The sequence below is a fragment of the Carcharodon carcharias genome, chromosome 8 (assembly GCF_017639515.1).
Source record: "Carcharodon carcharias isolate sCarCar2 chromosome 8, sCarCar2.pri, whole genome shotgun sequence".
NCBI lineage: Eukaryota > Metazoa > Chordata > Chondrichthyes > Lamniformes > Lamnidae > Carcharodon > Carcharodon carcharias.
Window position 1 is genome coordinate 50,890,039 of NC_054474.1, and position 21,932 is coordinate 50,911,970.

Genomic DNA, 21,932 nt, shown 5'->3' on the forward strand with positions numbered 1-21,932 from the left:
TTAAGGAATTATTGTTTGCAATCAGCAGAATCTCGAAAGTGCAGAAGTTTTATGACCTCAATCTGTAGTGCATAAAGTTGCAAAGACCAAGAAAATTCCTAGCTTGAGGTTCTATCTGCAATCTGTGCTAAATCAACACCTAACCGAGGTGGAAGCAGTCATTACAGTTGCCACTTTGGTGAGATGCTGGTTATGAAGGGAAAAAAAAAATCACCTAGTGTTGTCACTCCTGCCAAGGCCCTAATGTGTGGAATTCCCTCCCTAAACCTTTCCATCTCCCTTTCCTCCTTTAAGACACACCTTAAAACCAAGCAATTATCAGCCCTATTATCTCTCCATGTGGCTTGATGTCAAATTTTACAAGTGTCTTGGGATATTTTACTATATTTCTAGTATGCCTTTAACACAATGTTGCTGTTAATTATGCAATGACAAGAGATAAAACATGCACGTTGGCTTGGCAAGAATATCTACCCCACTGTCTTCATGATCCAAAAGCCTGTAAACACTCATTGCCCAGGTTTATACCAAAAAAAGCCCATTTGGACAATGTACCAGAGGGCATCCCGTGCCTCCCAAACTACCCACAAGTAGTCAATGATTTCACAGATTCTCAGTGCAGAAGAGGCCCTTCGGCCCATCGAGTCTGCACCAACATGTGAGAAACACCTGACCTACCTACCTAATTCCATTTACCAGCACTTAGCCCATAGCCTTGAATGTTATGACATGCCAGGTGCGCATCCAGGTACCTTTTAAAGGATGTGAGGCAACCCACCTCCACCACCCTCCTAGGCAGCGCATTCCAGACCATCACCACCCTCTGGGTAAAAAGGTTTTTCCTCACATCCCCCCCCTAAACCTCCTGCCCCTCAACTTGAACTTGTGTCCCCTCGTGACTGACCCTTCAACTAAAGGGAACAGCTGCTCCCTATCCACCCTGTCCATGCTCTTCATAATCTTGTACACCTCGATCAGGTCGCCCCTCAGTCTTCTCTACTCCAATTAAAACCAAAGTCTATCCAATCTCTCTTCATAACTTAAATGTTTCATCCCAGGCAACATCCTGGTGAATCTCCTCTGCACTCCCTCCAGTGCAATCACATCCTTCCTATAATGTGGCGACCAGAACTGCACACAGTATTCCAGCTGTGGCCTCACCAAGATTCTATACAACTCCAACATGACCTCCCTACTTTTGTCATCTATGCCTCACAAGTGTCCCACATGCCTTTTCCACCACCCCACTAACATGCCCCTCCACCTTCAGAGATCTATGGACACGCACGGCAAGGTCCCTTTGTTCCTCAGAACTGCCTAGTGTCATGCCATTCACTGAATACTTCCTTGTCAAATTACTCCTTCCAAAGTATATCACCTCACACTTTTCAGGGTTAATTTCATAGAGGTACTTAGAAAATAGGAGGAGTAGGCTATTTGGCCCTTTGAGTCTGCTCCGCCACTCATTATGATCATGGCTGATCATCCAACTCAATAACCTGCTCCCGCTTTCTCCCCATATCCTATGGTCCCTTTCGCCCAAGAGCTATATCTAACTCCATCTTGAAAACATACAATGTTTTGGCCTCAACTACTTTCTGTGGTAACGAATTCCACAGGTTCACCACTCTCTGGGTGAAGAAATTTTTCCTAATCTCAGTCCTAAATGGTCTACCCCATATCCTCAGACTGTATCCCCTGGTTCTGGACTCCCCCACCATCGGGAACATCCTTCCTGCATCTACCCAGTCTAGTCCTGTTAGAATTTTAAAGGTTTCTATGAGATTTCCACACATTCTTCTGAACTCCAGTGAATATAACCCTAACCAACTCAATCTCTCCTCATGTCAGTCCCACTATCCCAGGAATCAGTCTGGTAAACCTTTGCTACACTCCCTCCATAGCAAGAACATCCTTCCTCAGATAAGGAGACCTGAAGTGCACACAAGGTGTGGTCTCACCAAGGCCCTGTATAATTGCAGCAAGACATCCCTGCTCCTGTACTCAAATCCTCTCGCTATGAAGGCCAACATACCACTTGCCTTTTTTACTCCAAATCCAATCTGTCACTTATCTACTGACTACCCATTTGACCATCCTGTCTACGTCTTCCTGTAGCCCAAGACACCCAACCTCACTGTTAACCATCCGGCCAATCTTTGTGTCATCCACAAACTTACTAATCCTCCCACCCACATAGTCATCTATGTCGTTTACATAAATGATGAATAATAGGGGACTCAGCACAGATCCCTGTGGTACGCCACTGGCTTCCAGTCACTAAAGCATCCTTCTGTCATCAACCTCTGTCTCCTACAACTAAGCTAATTTTGAATCCACCTCATCAAATTATCCTGTATCGCATGTGCATTTGCCTTCTTTATAAGTCTCCCATGTGGGACCTTGTCAAAGGCTTTGTTGAAATCCATATAAACTACATCAACTACACTACCCTCATCTACACACCTGGTCACCTCCTCAAAAAATTCAGTCAAATTTGTTAGGTATGACCTCCCTCTGACAAAGCCATGCTGACTATCCCTGATCAAACCTTGCCTCTCCAAGTGGAGATAGATTCGCTCCTTCAGAATTTTCTCCAATAGTTTCCCTACCACTGACATGAGGCTCACTGGTCTATGGTTCCCTGGCTTCTCTCTACAACCCTTCTTAAATAGTGGAACCTCATTAGCTGTTCTCCAGTCCTCTGGCACCTCCCCCATGGCCAGAGAGGAATTAAAAATTTGGGTCAGAGCCCCTGCAATCTCCTCCCTTGCCTCCCTCAGCAGTTTGGGACACAAATCATCCAGACCTGGAGATTTGTCCACTTTTAAGTCTGCCAACACCTCCAATACCCTCCCTATATCAATTTGCTCAAGGACCTTGCAGTCTCTCTCCGAGTTCGAAATCTTCATCCTCATTCTCTTGGATGAAGACGGATGTGAAGAGAAACTTGGTAAAATAAAAGCTTTTTTTAAAGAAATATCCTCCATTCAACATATTTATGCTCACTGTACCGTATAGTTTAGTTTGACACTTCAAATGTTTAAACTTGCTACTGAGCTTTGTACTATACTCAGCCCTTTTCATCACATGAGAGAAATGGAAGTGGCTGGAAGAAAAGGCTATTATAATATGTACTGTGGTAGTATCAGAGTGGAGATTATATTTAGCATGCAGCCAGAGAGACGGATTTGGCATAGTTACCATGTTGGAGTTTTAATAGTCAATATTATCCACAAGCTTCCAAAAGAATCTAGTTACAAATTTTCTTTTTCAGTGTACTGATGTTTTGAATCTTCACAGCTGTTCACCAGTTAGTGTTTGCATGCATTTAATTTCTCTACCCTTGTTTTTAAAAAAAACACACACCCTGGACCACATGCATTTTACACAATGTCTCGTGTACTAGTTGAATATGAAAATGTTTGGAAAGCAAGGTCCAAGAATCAAGTACAATTATACCAGTTTTATAGTGGAGGTACTTGGGAGTTTATGGTGCCAAGCTTTTAAATGTTAATTTTGTATCAATTTAGTTTAAGAATTATATCTTGATTTGTCCTCGTGGTTCAGCTATGCTATGAAGCTGTGAAATATGGATCTTAATTTTTAATGAAGTCATACTGCTATAGCAAAGTATAAAACAGAGGTCTGGCATTACCTCAAGGGGGTCTCAGAATGGTTACAGCATAGAAAGAACCCATTCAGCATGTCAAGTCCACAACAAAGCAAGTCAGCTAATACTATTCCACAGGCCTTTCCTGCAGGTACTTATCCAATTCCCTTTCGAAAGCCACAATTCAATCTTCTTTCACCATCCCATCAGGCAGTAGGTTAAAGATCATAATCACTCAGTGCATAATTTTGTTTTCCTCTCATGTTGTCTTTGACCATTTTGCCAATCACCTTAAATTTGTGTTCTTTGGTTCTCGGCCCCTTTACCAAAGGGAATAGTTTCTCTCCATCTCCTGCCTAGGCCACTAAAGATGTTGAGCAACTCTACCAAATCTCCTCAACTTTCTCTTCTCCAAGGAGAAGAGCCACTGTTTCTCCAATCTGTCCATGTAACTGAAATCTCTATAATTCCCCGAAATCTTTTTCTGCAGCCTCTCTAATGCCTTCACAGCCTTCCTAAAGTATGGCGCCCAGAATTGGCACAACAATTGAAGCCACCAGTGTTTTATAAAAGGTTCACCATAACTTATTTGCTTTTGTACTCTAAACCTCTATTTATAAAGCCCAGGATCTTGTATGCCTCATTAACTGCTTTCTCAACCTTCCCTGCCACCTTCAATGATTTATGCATTCACAAAGGTCTCTCAGTTCCTCCACCCTCCTTTCTTACCAAATCACTTCATATTTTATGGCATTAAATTTCATCAGTTATGTGCCTTCCCATTCCAGCAGTCTATGTCCTCTTGAAGTCTATCGCTTATCTTCCTCACAGGTCACAACACTTCCAAGACTTGTGCGCTCTACAAACATTGAAACTATGCCTTGTACACTCAAATCGAAGTCAGAAAGTGTGTCTCCTAGCAGCAACAACAGTAATCAGAAATAGATCCATAGGAACCATCACATTTTATCATAACAATATGCCCACCCTCCACTTTTCTCTGCACCTCTCAAGTGAAATTTCACACTTCTGACAGTGCCAAAAACCGTGCGGAACTTTATCCAAATAGTTACTCTCCATATGTGGAAGTTTTTAGGTAGTAAACTAACTAATTGATCGTGGGGTTAAAAGAGTTGATCCCAATTCTAACTCTCAGCATCTACATGTGCCAGAAAAATATTGCTACACACAACTGAATGTTGGTAACAATTAGTGCAGACTCCTGGCACCTCTGTAAGCTGTTGTTGTCAGCAAAAATTCAATACCAGGCAAATGGCCATGAAACTGCAGTTGGGCTTGGAGTGCAGAAATCCATACAATTTATAGGAACATGAGAAATAGGAACAGGCCATATGGTTCTTCCAGCCAGCTCCACCATTGAATAAGGTCATGGCTGATCTTCCAGATCAACTTTATTTTCCCACCCAATCTCCAAATCCCTTAATTCCCTGAGCACCAATAACTTAAATCCATCTTAGCCTTGAACACAACCACTGAGCATCCACATTCCTCTAGGGTTGAGGGTTCCAAAGATACACAACCCTCTGTTTGAAGACCCTTATCTTGGGCTGAAAATGACCAACCCTTATTCTGAGACTGAGAACCCAGCTCTAAACTCTCCAGCCATGAGCATCAAGAAAACCATGGTCAGGGGGCAGGGTTCCACATCTCCAGAGTTGATTGTTCTAAATAATATCTCGCTTCGTCCGAGGTGACAATCTGTCTCTTGATGCAGAACTTAATACACGCGTAGGGAAAGCTTTGGCTGGCTCATGAAAAGTGCATGGAGTAACTTCACTCCGACTCTTAAGACCAAGGTGTTGGCTTATGAGGTCCATGTTCTCAGCATCTTGTTTATGGCTGTGAAACACAGACGACTTACAGCTATTAAAAAAGGAAGCTCAACAGTCATCTCAGTTTGAGGCACATATTGGGCATCTCATGGATCAGGAATGTGACAGTCCTCTCAAAGCCAAATCTCCCAAGCATGCTGGCACTCATCAATCAGAGGTGACTCTGCTGCCTCGGGCACGTCTCGGGATGGAAGATGGGCGCATACCCAAGGACTTCTCTATGGCGAGATAGCTAGAGTCCAAACACCAGTAGGGCACCCAAAGTTCCCCTTCAAGGATGTTTGAAAACATGACATCAAGGCCCTAAACATCAATTATCGCACCTGGGAATCATTAGCTGACCTGGTGTCACCATGCCAATCAATGGCAAGGCAACAGGTGCCAACACCAAAAACAAACACCCACAAAGACACATGATAACCATTTCATATATGGCACTTGCAGCAGAACCTGCCTCGCCGATTGATTTCTTCAGCCATCAGCAAAAGTGCAGCATACTAAGGTACCATGTCCACAATGGATTTGATTTGCTGCTTGTCCATCATCTCGCGTAGGTGGAAGAATGCTGGCAACAACGGATCATGAAAATAGATTGTAAATAGCTACAGCCCCAGCACTAATCCTTACAGCTCCCCAATACTGACAGCCTATCAACCTGAAAATGACCTGTTTATTCCTGTTTCCTGTTCTTTAACCAACCCTCTTATCTGTGCTATAGTATCCCTAATATGAACCTTTAACTAATGTAACAGCCTTTCATGTGGCAACTTATTGAATGTTTTTTTAAAAATCCACCGATTTCCCTTTATCTGCCTTGCTAGTTACATCCTCAAAACACAAATTTTTCAAACTCAATTTCTCTTTCATAAGACCATGTTGATTCTGACTAATCTGATTTTCTAAATGCCCACTTATCACATCCTTCATTTAGGTTTTCTGTATTTTTTCCAATAAGTGATGTCAGACTCAAAGGCCTCTAGTTCCTTGTTGCCTCTCTTCCTTCTTTCTCAAATAGCAGTGTTACATTTGCTAGCTTCCAATCCACTGATACTGTTTCAGAACTCAGGGAGTTTTGGAAGATCACAACCAGTGGATCCACTTTATAGTCATCTCTTCCAGACACCTAGGATGTAGACCATCAAGTCCAGGGGATTTGTCAGCTCTTAGTCCCATTCATTTCTCCAGTACTTTCTCTTTAATAATATTATTTTAAGTTCATCACTCTCATCACAACCTTGGTTTCCCAATATTACTATGGTTTTTGTCTTCTATTGTGAAGAGATACAAAATATTTGCTTAATGTTTCTGTTGTTTCCTTATTCCCCTTTATACTCTTTCCTGCCTCAACCCTTAAGGGATCCATTGGCTGCTGTCTTCCTTTTTACAATCTCAAAGGCTCTTACAATCTGTTTTAACACTTCGTGCTAGTTTATTCTCATTCTATTTTCTCCATCTAGCAAATTTTTTGGTTATTCTCTGCTAGTATCTAAAACACTCGCAAATCAGACACACTACTCTTCTATGCAACATTATAAGCCTCTTTTTTAAAGAGTCTAGTACTATCTGTAACCTCATTAGTGGCCCAGGAATAGATATTTTTTCCAGTGGAATTATTAATAAATAGAATGCAAATTCATTAAATATGAAACACATGTTTAAATGTTTATTAATTATCTTATGTCATACCTTTTAATCTAATGCCCCAATCTATCTTAATCAACTCACACCACATACCTAAGTAATTGGTTTTACTTAAAATAGTTTCAGAGTTACTCTCCAATTCAGTGAAATTCTATTATGATCACTCTTCCCAGAGGGTCACAATGAGATTAATTAACCCTGTCTCATTACATAAGGGAAATTAAATATAGCCTCTTTCCTGTTCAGTTCCACAATGTATTGTTCTCAGAAACTGTCCGTCTCAGATGCATTCTGTGAACTTATCTTCTAGATCACTTTTGCCAATGTGTATGGGAAGATTAAATTCCCCCCAAGATAACTGCATTGCTGTTGTTACAAGCTCCTCTCATTTCTTCATTGATAATCCGCCCAATGGTATAGCTACTTTCACAGGGCCTGTAAACTACCCTCAATGTTTTTTGCTGCTTATTATTTTCTACCTATACCCATATCGATTCTACTTCCTGATATTCCAAGCTAAGATCTTTATCACTTTAATGAACGAGATTCCTTCTCGTCTTCTCCGCTATTCAATAAGATCATGACTGATCTGACTAACCTCCACGATAACCCTTCACCTTGTTTATCAAGAATCTACCTCTGCTTTTAAAACAAATGCTCTCATGTTTCCATTGTCTTTTCAGGAAGTGAATTCCAAAGACTCACCACCCTCAGGAAAAATTTCTTATCTCTGTCTTAAATGGGTAACCCTTTATTTTTAAACAGTGACCCCATGTTTAGATTCTCCCACAAGAGGAAACATCCTCTCCACATCTAGCCTGTCAAGATCCCCCCCACCAAAGATCTTATATGTTTCAATCAAGTCACCTCTTAATGTTCGAAAATCCTGTAAATACAAGTCCAGCCTGTCCAGCTTTTCCTCATAAGGCAACCCACCCATCCCTGGTATTTGTTTAGTAAACCTTCTGAGCTGCTTCTAATGCATTTACATCCTTCCTTAAATAAGGTGACCCATACTGTACACAGTACCCCAGGTGTGGTCTCACCAAGGTCCTGCACAACTGAAGCATAGCCTCCCCACTTTTATATTCAATTCCCACCCCCCCCACCCCCCCCCCCCACCCCCCCCCCCCCCCCCCCACAGTAAACAATGGCATTCTATTAGCTTTCCTAATTACCTGCTATACCTGCATATTAGCCTTTTGTGATTCATGCACTAGGACAGCCAGGTCCCTCTGAATCTCAGAGCTCTACAAAGCTGTACCTGCATACCAACTTTTTGTGACCCAAACACGAAAACACCTAGGTCTCTGCACCTCTGAACTCTGCAGTCGTTCTCCATTTAATACTCTGCTTTTTTATTCTTCCTGCCAAAGTGAACAACTTCACATTTCCCACATTATACTCCATCTGCCAGATTTTTGCCAACTCACTCAACTTATCTATACTTGTCTGCAAACTTATGTCTTCTTCACAACATACTTTCCTACCTATCTTTGTTTTATCTGCAAATTTAGCTACCACGTCTTCACTCCCATCTAGGTCATTGATACAAATTGTAAAATGTTGAAGTCCCAGCACAGATACTTGCAGGACCCTACTAGTCACAACCTACCAATCAGACAAAGTCGTATTTATGCATACTCCGGTTTTCTGCCAGCCAGCCAATCCTCTATCCAGGCTAATATGTTACCCCCTACACCATGAGCGTTTATTTTCCACAATAACCTTTGATGTGGTACCTTATCAAATGCCTTCTGGATATCTAAGTACACTACATCTACAGGGTCCCCTTTATCCACAATACATGTTAGTCCTTCAAAGAACTCTAAAATTGTTTAAACATGATTTCCCTTCCACAATACCATCTTCTCGACTACTACCTTGTGTTTTTCCAAGTGCCCAGCTATATAACCTCTTTAATGATCGACTCAACGCCTTCACCACAACAGATGTCAAGCTAACTGGCCTTTAGTTTCCTGTTTTCTGCCTCCCTCCCTTCTTGAATAGAGGGGTTGTGTTTGCTACTTTCCAATCTGATGGAACCTTTCCAGAATCTAAGAAATTTTGGAAAATTAACACCAACACATCTACTACCTCATTAGCCACCTTTATAAACCCTAGGATGAAGTCCATCTGGGTCCAGAGCCTTGTCAACCCACAGTTCCATCAATTTGCTCATTACTGCTTCCCTAGTGATTATAATTTCACCAAGTTCCTCTCTCCCCGCCACCTGATTTATAGCTATTACTGGAATGTTTTTATATCTTCGATCGTGAAGACAAAAGCAAAATATTTGTTCATTTCATTCACCATTTCCTTATTATCGACGATGAAGCCTCCATTTGCACACTCTAGAGGGCGAACACTCCATTTACCTAATCCTTTCCTGTTTATTTTCTATTTTCCAATAGTGCCTTCCCCAAATCCAGGGATTCGCTGCTACCCAGGGGTGCCTTCACTTTGAGGTTACCAATTAATCTTATCTCATTGCACAATACCAGGTCTAGTATAGCCTGCTCTCTGGTTGGCTCCAGAACATGCTGTTCTGATAAACTATCTGGAAAATATTCTAGGAACTCATCTAGGCTACCTTTGCCCATCTGATTTTTCCAGTCTGTGTGTAAATTAAAATCCCCCATGATTGTTACCATACCTTTCTGACAAGCTCCCATTATCTCTTCCTTTAAACTCTGTCCTACCATGTTGTTAAAATTAGGGGGCCTGTACACTACTCCCACAGGAGTTTCTCATCTCAAAGCACACTGCTTCTACATCCTGGTTTTCTGAACTTAGGTGATCTCTCCCTGTTGCGCTAATACCATCATTAATTAGCAGAGCCACCCCGCCACCTTTTCCTAGCCTCCTGTCCCTCCTAAAAGTTAAACACCCTTCAATATTCAGGTCTCAATCTATGTCAACCTGCAGCCGTGTCTCTGTAATGGCTACCAGGTCATACTTATTTCTATTTGCGCTCAGTTCATCTGTTTTGTTTCAATGCTACGTACAGACACAGAGCCTTTAGTTTTGTCCTTTTATTATTTTTGTAACCCTAGCCTTGACTGCTGTCTTACTGTTAGATTTGTATTCTCTATCCCTTCCCGTCAAGTTCTGTTTATCACTCCCCATATTAATACCTTGCTTTCTTGCCTTCTCTACTCTGTGGTTTATCACATCTTGCCAAATTTGGCCCCATGCCTCCCATTAATTAGTTTAAAACGCTCTCTACTTCCTTAATTATGCAGCTCATTAGAACACCAATCCCAGCAAGGTTCAGGTGTCAACCACCCAACGGTACAGATCCCACTTTCCCCAACGCTGGTGCCAGTGTTCCACAAACCAGAACCCACTTCACCCACGTCATTCTTTGAGACATGCATTCATCTCTCTAATCTTATCTGCCCTATGCTGACTTGCACATGGCTCAGGTATAACCTAGGAGATTATTAACTTTAAGGTTCTGCTTTTCAAGTTAATGCTCCTCAAACTCTATGCAGAACCTCCTTCTTAGTTTCACTTATGTCACTGGTGCCTACACAGACCATGACAACTGGATCCTTGCCCTCCCACAAGAAGTTCTACTCCAGCCCTGAGCAGATGTCCCCCTCACTATACTGTCCCATCCTACGATTATGGTTGTTTTTGCTCCACCCACTTGAATGGCTCCTGTATCACAGTGCCTAATTTCATCACTACCTAGGCCCAGCTACCTTCAGCTGCTTCATCAATGACCTTCCTTCCTTCATAATGTCAGAAGTGGGGGTGTTCACTGATAACTGTCAATGTTTAGCACCATCTGCAACTCCTCAGATACTGAAGCAGTTCATGTCCAAATGCAGCAAGACCTGGACAATATCCAGGCTTGGGCTGACAAGTGGCAAGTTACATTCGCGCCACACAAGTGCCAGGCAATGACCATCTCCAACAAGAAAGAATCTAACCATCACCCATTGACATTCATGTTATCGCTGAATCCTCTGCTATCAACATCCTGGGGTTACCATTGACCAGAAACAGAACTGGGTTAGCCATATGAATACTGTGGCTACAAGAGAAGGTCAGGGGCTTGGAATCCTGCAGCAAGTAACTCACCTCCTGACTCCCCAAAGCCTGTCAACCATCAACAGGGCACAATTCAGGATTGTAATGGAATACTCCCTACTTGCCTAGATGAGTGCAGCTCCAACAACACTCAAGAAGCTCAACACCATCCAGGACAAAGCAGCCCACTTCATTGGCGCCTCATCCAGGAACAGTCGCTCCCTCCACCACTGACATACAACGCCAGCAGTGCGGACAATCTACAAGATGCACTGCAGGAACTCACCAAGTTCCTTAGACAGTGCCTCCCAAACACACAACCACTATCATCTGGAAGGACAAGGGCTGCTGACACATGGGAGCATCACCACCTGCAAGTTTCCCTCCAAGCCACTCACCACCCTGACTTGGAAATATATCGCCACTCCTTCACTGTCATTGGATCAAAATTCTGGAACTCTCTCCCTAACAGCACTGTGGGTATACCTACACTACATGGACTGCAGCAGTTCAAGGCGGCAGGTCATCACCTTCTCAGGGGCAGTTAGGGATGGGCAGTAAATGCTGGCCTATCCAGCAACGTCCATATCCCATGAATCAATAAAAAAAAATTATCAGGGCTTCCACGCCACTCCTTTTCTAGTTTGCTTATCTTTCCAAGTGCCAAAATTCCTTGAAATATTTAATTCCCAACCTTAGTGACTACGCAACCCAGTCTCTGAAATGCCATCAGATCACACCTATATATCTCTATTTGTTCCTTTATTCATCAATCTTATTACAAATAATTCATACAACTAGATAAAGTACCTTGGATTTCAACTTTTGTTTTGCTGACTTGACTTTATTCACTGATGCACTAAACTCTGTCTCTTCCTGTTACATCTGCTCATCTTTACTCAAATTGCTACCCTGCTCTCGGGTCTTGCATTTTTGCTGTAAATTTATAAATCTCCCCTTACCTGAACACTACACCCACCCTGACTTTTTAATTCAAAGGCCTATCTACAGCCCTAGTTATTCTATATGCCAGGACACTGATTTCAGCATAATTTAAGTGGAGCTCATTTCAACAGAATGGCCCTTCTTCCCCCATTCCTGGTGCCAATGCCCCATGAGCCAAAACCCTGATTTTCCATGCCACTCTGAGGCACACATTCAGCACTCATCTGTTTGACCCTGTGCAAATTGCCATATGGATCAGGTAATTAGTACTACATTCCTTTGCCTTGCCCCCCACCCCCCGGCCCCCAAAACAAACTTGGTAGCCTCCTCTACCACAGTGCCATGGTTAGTTTGTTCAACCACCCCACAAACTTTGGCCTCATCCACACAGACAGCCAGATCCTGGTAACTGAAGAATTTGAGGCTCCTCCAGTACTACATCAGGGTCCTCTTACTATATGATTCCCAGTCACACCCTCCTGTCCACGACCACAAACCAGATCCACGGGGTGTGACTCCCTCCTCTTTCAAAATGTACAGGTAACTCTCATTCTCCCTGATGCCCTGCAATGTCTACACCTAGGGCTCAACACTGGGAGCTAACGCTCTGAGATACAAACACATACTGCAGATGTGGCTGCATGGAATTGCAATACTCTCCAAGAGCTCTCACAGGCTGCAGCTGGTTTATAAGGAGAATCATTTCTTGTACCAATCATTTTACATTAAGATTCACAAGTAGTTTAAAGATCACAACTGTGATTTCAAATGTTCTGGCCACTAAACTGAGAACTCATTCCACCTGCAGCCAGAAAAGCAGTAACATACTGCAGCTTATTTATACTGCCGCTGTTTTGCCTCCATCAGTGCATGGGGTTAAAAAAAGCTTTACATGATACTCAACATACTGTGGACACATATGGGCAACATTGAAATCAAGGCTGTAATATAAATACAATGTCAGACATGACAGTCTTGTTCAGCATTTGTACGTGGACTTCTCTCAAAGCTGTCTTATGTTGCTTATCTAAACAAAGGAAAGAATATATTCAGACACAGGTTTGCAATGACTATTTAGTATTGCTGCAGCCCAAATTAAACCATCTCAATTTAAATACCACCCGCATTTAGCTTAATTTCAATGAACAGGAAATTGAATCAAGACTCTTTTTCTACCTTTGAATCTCTCCTGAAGGCACTAATTATTATTGGGCTCATTCAGTAAGAATCTCTCCTGAAGGCACTAATTATTATTGGGCTCATTCAAGGTAGGAAACCTTGATTTTTGTTCCCCCCACTCGTGTTGCCCAGTGAACTGGTCAATTGCAACATTTCCAACACCTATCTGACTGAGTTCAGGTAACTTGGCGAAAAAAACCTGAAGGTCGAACCAGGAACCTCCAGGGTAGTTCCATGGCTGACTGCACCAGTGTATTTACTCATCAAGCCCGCACAAGTTTGCTCTAAGGTGAGCAAAGTACATAATGTTCAGATAGGCCAGTTAGAGAAATGGTAGGTTATCCTCTGTTCAGTCCCAGATTTTGTATAGCAGAGCAGGAACAGAGAATGAGGTAGCAGATTTCAGCATTGTCAGAAGGAAACTAAATGACCCAGACTAAATGACTGATTGCGAAATGAAATTATATGTACATTTAAAATTTTGATGAACTACCCATCTTGCCTGAAAATGCTCCTGCTCATACTTCAAATAAACTTTTGTTTTTGTCTCCCTTTCATCAGGCTGCTTGACTCTTGCTGGGGTATCATTTCACAGGTTCTAGTAACCCACAAGTACCTTATCCAATAGTACTTAATTTCAAGTCTAAAGAATATTGGCAGATTATTTCAAAATGCAGAGCCTTGCAACCAAGGCCAATCCTCTTTTCAGTTGGATGCTCACTTTTCAACAGGAACTACTGAAATCTTGGCTAATTTTATACCTCACAAGCTTTGTTGCATTGCTGATAATAGTGCTAATCAAAATGTTTCTCCCTGCTGAGATCAGCTAAAGTAGCACCAGTCAAAAATCAAAACAGGGACCTTCCAGTCTCGATGGATTAGCACTAACATTTACCCACTATGAACAGGAACACTGAACTCCTCAAACATGCTCTGCCATTCAATAAGACCATGGCTCCTCTGTATCTTAACTCCATCACCCGCCTGGGATTCATCTCTTTATAATCTATCAATATCAGATTTAAAACTAATTGAGTTAATATTTGCTTTTCTTTTTTAAAAATGAGACCCCATGCCACACTTCTACCACTCTGTGAACGAGTGTTTCCTAATTTATCACCTGCATGACCTGCCTCAGATTTTAAGGTTATATGTCCTTATCCTAGATTCCCCACACCAGCATGAAATGTTTAGAACCACAGAAAAGTTACAGCACAGAAAGAGGCCATTCAGCCCATCGTGCCTGCGCCAGCCAAAAAAAGGAGGAAAAATGAAACTAGCAGCCTATGTTAATCCCACTTCCCAGCACCTGGCCTGTGGCCTTGCAGGTTACAGCACTTCAGGTGCAGATCCAGGTACCTTTTAAATGAGTTGAGCATTTTAGCCTCAACCTCCAATTCAAGCAGTGAACTCCAGACACACACTACCCTCTAAGTGAAAAAGTTTTTCCTCGTGTCCCCTCTAATCCTTCTAGCAATCATCTTAAATCTATGCCCCCTGGTAATTGACCTCTTAACCCATCCATTCCTTTCAAAATCCTAAGAATCTCAATCAAATCACCCCTTAACCTTCTCTAACCAAAGAAATATAATCTAAGTCAATCTTGTCATCGCTGTTCATCATCTAACCCTTGGAGCCCTGGTAACATTCTGGTGATTCTACACTGCAATCCTTTCAAGCCCAATATAGTCTTCCTAAGTTGCAATGCCAGAATTGCACACAATACTCCAGACGTGATCCAACCAGGGCTTTGTACAACTGCAGCAAAACTTCCTCCCCTTTATTTTCCACCCCTCTAAAGGGTTAACATTCCACTAGCTTTGAGCTTATTTATTGGATCTAACTACTAGGTTTTAGTTATCTGTGTACATAGATTCATAAATCTCTTTGGATCATTTAAAAAAAACGTCTTTTTCTGGCAGAAATGAAATCCATCTCCACTATTTTACCTACTTATTTAATCTATCAATGATTTTTATTTTGTAGACAGGAACATGAAATTACAATTTGTGTCATCAACAAACTTGGAGAGATGGCACTCTATTACATCATCAGGAGATAGAACTATGTTGAGTTGGAAAACTCTACTGCGCATAAGGAGCAACATTTTAACTAAGGAATCCTTGTTATCTTTTTTTAAAAGGAAGATGTGACTCTACAACACTTTAGGGAGGGAGTTCCAAAGTGTAGGCCAAGTCAATTGCAGGCATGGACATAAATGAGGGGGCACAAGAGGACAGATCTGAACAAAGGCAGAGTACTTGGCACTACAAGAATGGAAGGTAAGAATGGACAGCAAAATTGGAGATTAAGAACATAAGATGACATGAATCTCGAGTTCAGGACATGATAGCTGAAGGTTGTCACCAATGATGCAGTGACCACACTGGTCCAGAATTGCAAAAGCAGAGTTCAGACCAGAATTTGAAATGGATTACATAGATGAAATTGCACATAGAAATTCGCAGGCAGAGATTTTGAAACCAACATGCTGAGGAACAAGGAGCCAATACAGGAAAAAAGCCAGGGATAATACAGCAGGGATAAGTTAAGGATAGGGACGAGCAGTTTTATGGAGATGAAAATCAGTTGTCTTGATAAATGCATTGCGGCACTGAGACTGTGTCAACATTGGATACCGTCATTTCACCCCCAAAATCTCTCAGATGTCCACAGTGTAGCAAAAACTCTCAAATACCAAAAAGCTGTAGCTTTAATAAAGTACTGTAGTGTTCTAGCCAACCTTCATGTACTTGGTCTAACTGAAGGGTTGTTGATGCCACGGAATAGAAACTTTCCTTGCCAGTCACTCAAAAGCCCGTCCTATCATCAAGACCACAAATATTTTAAAGACCAGGAGTAGTCTCCATAGGACTGACTACAGAACACTCAGCTGCAGAGCAACTGTGCAAAATCCTGACTGCTATCACCCCACCAAACACCAGCTGAATTGGAGATTTACGAAGAGCAGTAAAAAATAAAGATTTCTCCAAATCAGCTCCCTAATTGGCTTAATAGGCCATTGATACCAAGACGCAAGCCCAGATGATTCCAGATCTCTTCAGTTTGCTGATCTTATCTAGGGCAGCAGTTGGTCAACGTATCTGCTGCTGACAGCTATCCAGTTCTTCTGCTGGAAAGTGCCCTATGCAAACAACAACTTACATTCACATTGCACATTTAAAGGAAACAAAAAGTCCCAAGGCACTTCACAGAGGGATTAAACAGAAAGAAAATGGACACAGAGTAAAAGGAGATATTAAGTGAGGGGATCAAAGGTTTCTTCAGAGGTAGAGCTTACAGGAGAAAGACATGGAAGCATTCAGGGAGGTAAATTCAATGCATGAGGCTTAGAAAGATCATTCCCAATTATCTACCCTTGGACCCTCCTCTTCCTCATTTATATCCTGCTCCTGGTTACCATTTGGGGAGGGAGAAAGAAAAAACGAGTGCACGCACGCCGCCAGGTCCCACATGCACCAACATTTACTCAGATCATCCACTCCATCACTTCTCTCGACCCTTCCACTGTTATGTTGCGAGAAATTGTCCACTATCCAGTTTTTGGTCATCTGCAATTTATTTCAGTTAAATGTTGGAAAGACCAAAATTATTATGTTTGTTCCCTGCCACAACTCTGTATCCTTGGTACTGATTCTGCACCCGCCACCCTCCTTTTCCAATCTCCTCCCAGGAGATTTGCAGTACTGCAAATGAAGTTAGGGCAAAATGTTTTTTTTTTGGTTGGAAGGGAATGCACAAGAGTATTAGCAGAGGATTAGCAAGTTCTATTGGGACTTCAAGTCCAGAGGGTTGCAGAGATAAGAAGGGGGTAACACCATGAAAAGATCTGAAATATAAAATTCCCATCCTGACATTTAAGGCATTGGAGTCTGGAAGCCAACACAGATCAGCAAGAACAAAAAGTCAAGAAGGGCAAGTGGTCCTTGATGCAGAATCAAAGAACTGAAGTTTACAGAGCATGGATGATGGGAGGAAGGCCAGCACAGAACTGGAACAGTCATGTCTGGAGGTAATGATAGTATAGGTGAGGTCTTAAGCAGGAGGGAGCTCTGACAAGGACACATGGACTATGTCATGCAGGTAGAAACAGACAGCCTTTGATGGAGACAATAATGGAATTGAGAACCCAGCTCAGAGTCGAATCAGACACCAAGGATGCAAACATCCCAGTCAGAAATTGGAGATGGTGGGGTTCAGAATCAGTACCAAGGGTACAGAGTTGTGGCAGGGGACAAAGATAATAGATTTGGTCTTCCCAACATTTAACTGAAGTAAATTGCAAATAAGCAAAAACTGGATAGTGGACAATTCCCACAACATAGAAACAGTGGAAGGGTCAGGAGAAGTGATGGAGTAGATGATCTGAGTAAAATCAATGTATTTGAGACCTGACTCTCTCTCCCCAAATGGTAACCAAGGAGCAGGATATAAATGAGGCAGAGGAGGGGCCAAGGGTAGATCACTGGGAATTCTGGAGGCAACAGGGTGGATTATGCTCATTTCTAGAGCTGCTCTAGCTACGATTGGATAGATGAGTGGGGCCAATAAAGGTAGCTGCACTGAGCTGAATAAGGAGGTCATGAAGCAGGATGGCGTGATCAACCATTTTAAAGGCCATTAAAAAAGTTGAAGCCGGGATTATGTTCACTGCAACCTCATTGTGCTATTTTTTACTTTGGTCAGAGCTATTTAAATGCTGCACAAGGACAGAAAACTGACTGATGAGATTCAAATACAACGATGCAGGTAACATGGTTTGAAACTTGGATGCCACAATACATTCAAGAACTTTGGAGAGGAAAGGAAGTTGGAGGGGAAGTAGTTTGGAAAGGCAGATTGTCCAAGGTTGTTTTCTTTCAAAAACATGTGATGAAAAGGCCACTGTGAAAAGGAACATTGATAGTATGCGAGAAAGAAACTAAAAACAGTGAGAATGAAACATGGGGTCACAAAGGCTGCATGGTTGGTCAATAGTACAATGGGATTGGGGTCAATGTGCAAGTTCAGGATGAGAAGGAAAAGTTTGGCATGGCTTGGTGAGGAGGGTGGGGAGAGGGAGGAGTGCTGCAGCATAGGAGACAGCTGAACAAATTATCTCAATTTTAGTGCCAAAGTTTTCTATTAGCTACTCGCACTTATTGTTCAAGGGTGAGGTGGCAAGAGAAAGGAGCTGATAGACTTTGGCAGAGAAAAGTGAAATCTGATTGCACTTGATGCGGTAGTCACATCTGAGGATGGCTAAAGTAGCTGTGCAGCAGGTACACGCAATCTGCACACCTTGGTCTTGAAGGAGTGAAGATGGGGCAATATCATAGAAAAGCAGAGTGAGAACATGTGAAAGTTTAACTTGGGGCAGAAGGATAAAGAGGTGAAAGTGAGGGAGTGATTGAACTAATCAACAGTTGCAGGAGTATTATGACTTTAAGAATGAGGATTCACTAGGTGCAGAGGCTAAGGGAGGAATTATGTCTTGCTGTGACAGGACAGGGCTGAATTATGTGCCAACATTCATTATCTTCAGCTCACAAATAATAAACAGCCAATTGGACAAGAAACAGGGGGCCGTCAGCTGCTCAGGAAATCCAACTAGTTGGTATCTTCAAAATGTAAACAACGTTTATTTAAAAGAAATCCAAAAATACCTAAATTATCTATTACCTGATTATGATAATCATATTTATTTCCATGAGACTGAATAATCAAAATGTTCAGACAGCAAAACGCTGATCAAATTTTATTACCACTGTAATCCCTAGTAACAGATCATTTTCTGCACAAATTATTTAGTTATCTAATTGTCATATACAATTTGATGTCAATCGAGAATAATCAATTTTATGACCCCTCTTCTTTCCTACAACTCAGTTGGAACACAATTCAACCAAGAACACAAGAAATATGACCAGGCCAATTAGCTCAATTTTGTACCTGTGTATTTTTTAACCAAAATTCTTCATGTTAGTTTTAACTTTTCTGCTTCTTTATGCTATCATGAATGGCCTACTTCTGCTCCTACGTCTTACGGTCTTATGATACCCAAATCTGTTGATCATAAAAAATAAAGAAACAAATTTCCAGAGCTGAAGTTAAAGACAACTGTGACATTTCTTTTTGCTCTAATTTTCATGTATCCATTCTGAAAATATTTTGTTCATCGCTGTAATTGAATCTAAATAGGTGTGTTTTTGCAGGCTAAGAACATTACTACTATGCTGCCTAAAGGTAACATATTTGCACCAAAATCTTAAATGCTGTCAAATTTTCCCCTGCCCAAACAAAAAAAAACCTGTAAAATAGAACTGGCATTATCTGTTCCCTCATATGAAACAGACATTCTACTTGTCACACATCAACACACCAAATACCATCTCTTCTCCAGTGAAACCAGGCATGTCAGGCTCATCTGGTAACGCATCAAAATCAATCTGGAACTGTAATTGAGATATAAACTAGAACCATATTTCGTCTCGGAGGTTACATCATGTGACAAGGCCCGAAAGACTAGATTTGTGCGAACGGAGACAGCATTTAGGAACTAAAGACCTACTATGCCCATTTCCCTTATGTTAAACGCTTCCTAGGGTAAATGGGGATAATATGGTGTCTTCCAACTTCGTTCGTAGTCAAATGTACGTAAGAAAAACACATTTACAGAAAATGGGGCTGAAAAAATTACTGAGTTAATATATTGTGCAGCTGATTGCATCTTATTCGATGCGGTCATATTATGGGAAATATCTGATAAGGGCGGCCCTTGATGGCTCAGCCTATATTAACCTATATATAGTGATTCAAAAGGGTTAGTGGCTTCAGGACAATTCAGGCCAGAACTAGTTTCTGGATTCCAAAAAAAACCAAGCATCGAGAGGGCCGTGTGGCTCACTGGGAGTTGTAGTCCGGGTCCAGCTTCTCCTCCGAGTCCCTTCAAACTCCCAGTCAATCGTCGAAACTACACTTCCCGTGATGCAAAGCGGCCATCGCGCAGGCGCACTCGGCACTCCGGCTCCCCTTTCTCTCCCCCCCCCCCCCCCCCCCCCTCTCCACCATTCCCCCCCTCCCCCCAAAAAATCTCCGGCCTACCGTTTCAGCCGGCTCCGCCGCCCGAGCCTCGGCTTCGTATTACAAATTTAGACCCGGATCTGTGCGCACCGCCACCGACATTACAGCTCTCAAGCCTCCTATTCGAAGGAGGAGGGGGGTGATTGCGGGGGAGAAGAGGAGGAGAGGGGGCCGCGTATTAACACCTTAAAATGATTGACTAAAAGAGCAGCTCTGTGAGTGGCGATGGTGAAGTGAGGGTCACTTTACCTCAGAAACCTCATCCTCTTCGCTGCCGGAAAGCACAGCCAGTTTGAAATCCAGGCGATCCCCGGGTGTCGGCTCTAAAATGCGAACTTTAGTGCTGACGGCAGCGGTCACAGAATCTATTTCGTCTTCAAAGCCGTCTGTCATCGTGTCCAACGCTCGGTTCTCCGCTATCACTTCATTCTGCATATTCTTGGCCCTCTATCCTTACCGTGTCGGGCGCCTCCGAGTCTGACTAGAAGCTGTGGGGATTTCAGCGTCTTTTAATCTTCCCGATGTAAAGTTTGACTTGGGCGACGAACAGCGAAAGCCCCCGCGCCTCACAGACAGACTAGGCCCCGCCAATATTAGTCCACCCGAACCATTAACTTCTGTGCGCTTGCTCCGACTAACTTGATAGGTGCACATCCGGCCCCCGCCCCTCCCCAACCGCTCGATGCTGATTGGCCAGAATGCGCGACTAACGTTCCATTGCGCGGCGTAACGGCGTCAAAACCGATTGGCCATTGGCTGCTGCGGCTGTCAATCAAATGGCTAGCGGGCTCGGATCAGGTTAGGTTGGACGGTGATGTCTCCTAGAGAAAGACCCGGATGTAGGTGGGGGGGAGGTGGTGGCGCACGCCTTGTGTGTGGGACAAAGATTCATTTACACAGCTGAGTCTCTACCTGTCCACTTCATAACAAGCTCATAAATAATATCTCTCTGCACGTTAGGATTTTAATTTAATCAGTTTTTAGTTTTACCAGTTATGTTTGCCCCTCTGAGAGCCTATTGCTGCTACGAAAAGCAGTTGTGTCCACACATCAAGTCCAGATTTGAAGGAAACCACGCTCATTTTTCTACAAAAACTATTCCATGATTGCGCAATAGCGCATCCCGCCCCATGGGGGAAGTCTAGGTGATTTTACATTCTTCAAAGCTGTTCCGAAATGCGCCACAGGAAGTCATAGTTTAAATGCATCTTTACGTTTATTTATCTACCTTTTCTCTTTTACATCTGTCACAGACCAGTGATAAATTCTGTTAATGTTGATTTACAGGTGACCAGCCCATAATTGGAAAGTCAGTCTTTAAGTTTTTAAGCTGTAAAGATCCAGCACTTCAGTGCTTTTATCAAATGCAAACACTATGAAAGTTATGCTGCTGTCACGTTGCTAGGGCCTTAGGCTTATCCAAATACAAGCAAGCTTGATGCTGTGGAAGAGCAAAAGAATTTGAGTGCATAGGTTCAGAGAACATTTAAGAAAGCAGCTAGATAGTGTCTTGAACATAGTTAAATTTCACAGGAGTCTTATCAGAAAAAAAACTGTAAACAAATATTAGGACAAAT

General features: G+C 42.4%; 1 protein-coding gene across 12 annotated transcripts in view; it reads right to left on the reverse strand.

Moving 5' to 3' along the window:
- Positions 1–20,999, reverse strand: part of ankhd1 (ankyrin repeat and KH domain containing 1) — a 200,145-nt gene extending 179,146 nt beyond the window's left edge. For 9 of the 12 annotated variants that reach the window (XM_041192973.1, XM_041192975.1, XM_041192974.1 and 6 more), the window contains exon 1: positions 20,605–20,999. In XM_041192973.1, the coding sequence (XP_041048907.1) occupies positions 20,605–20,790 (186 nt within the window). In that variant the 5' untranslated portion in view covers positions 20,791–20,999. The remainder of the gene's footprint in view (positions 1–20,604) is intronic. The other 3 variants (XM_041192971.1, XM_041192972.1, XM_041192967.1) reach the window with 3 other exon arrangements.
- Between the last annotated feature and the right edge of the window lie 933 nt (positions 21,000–21,932).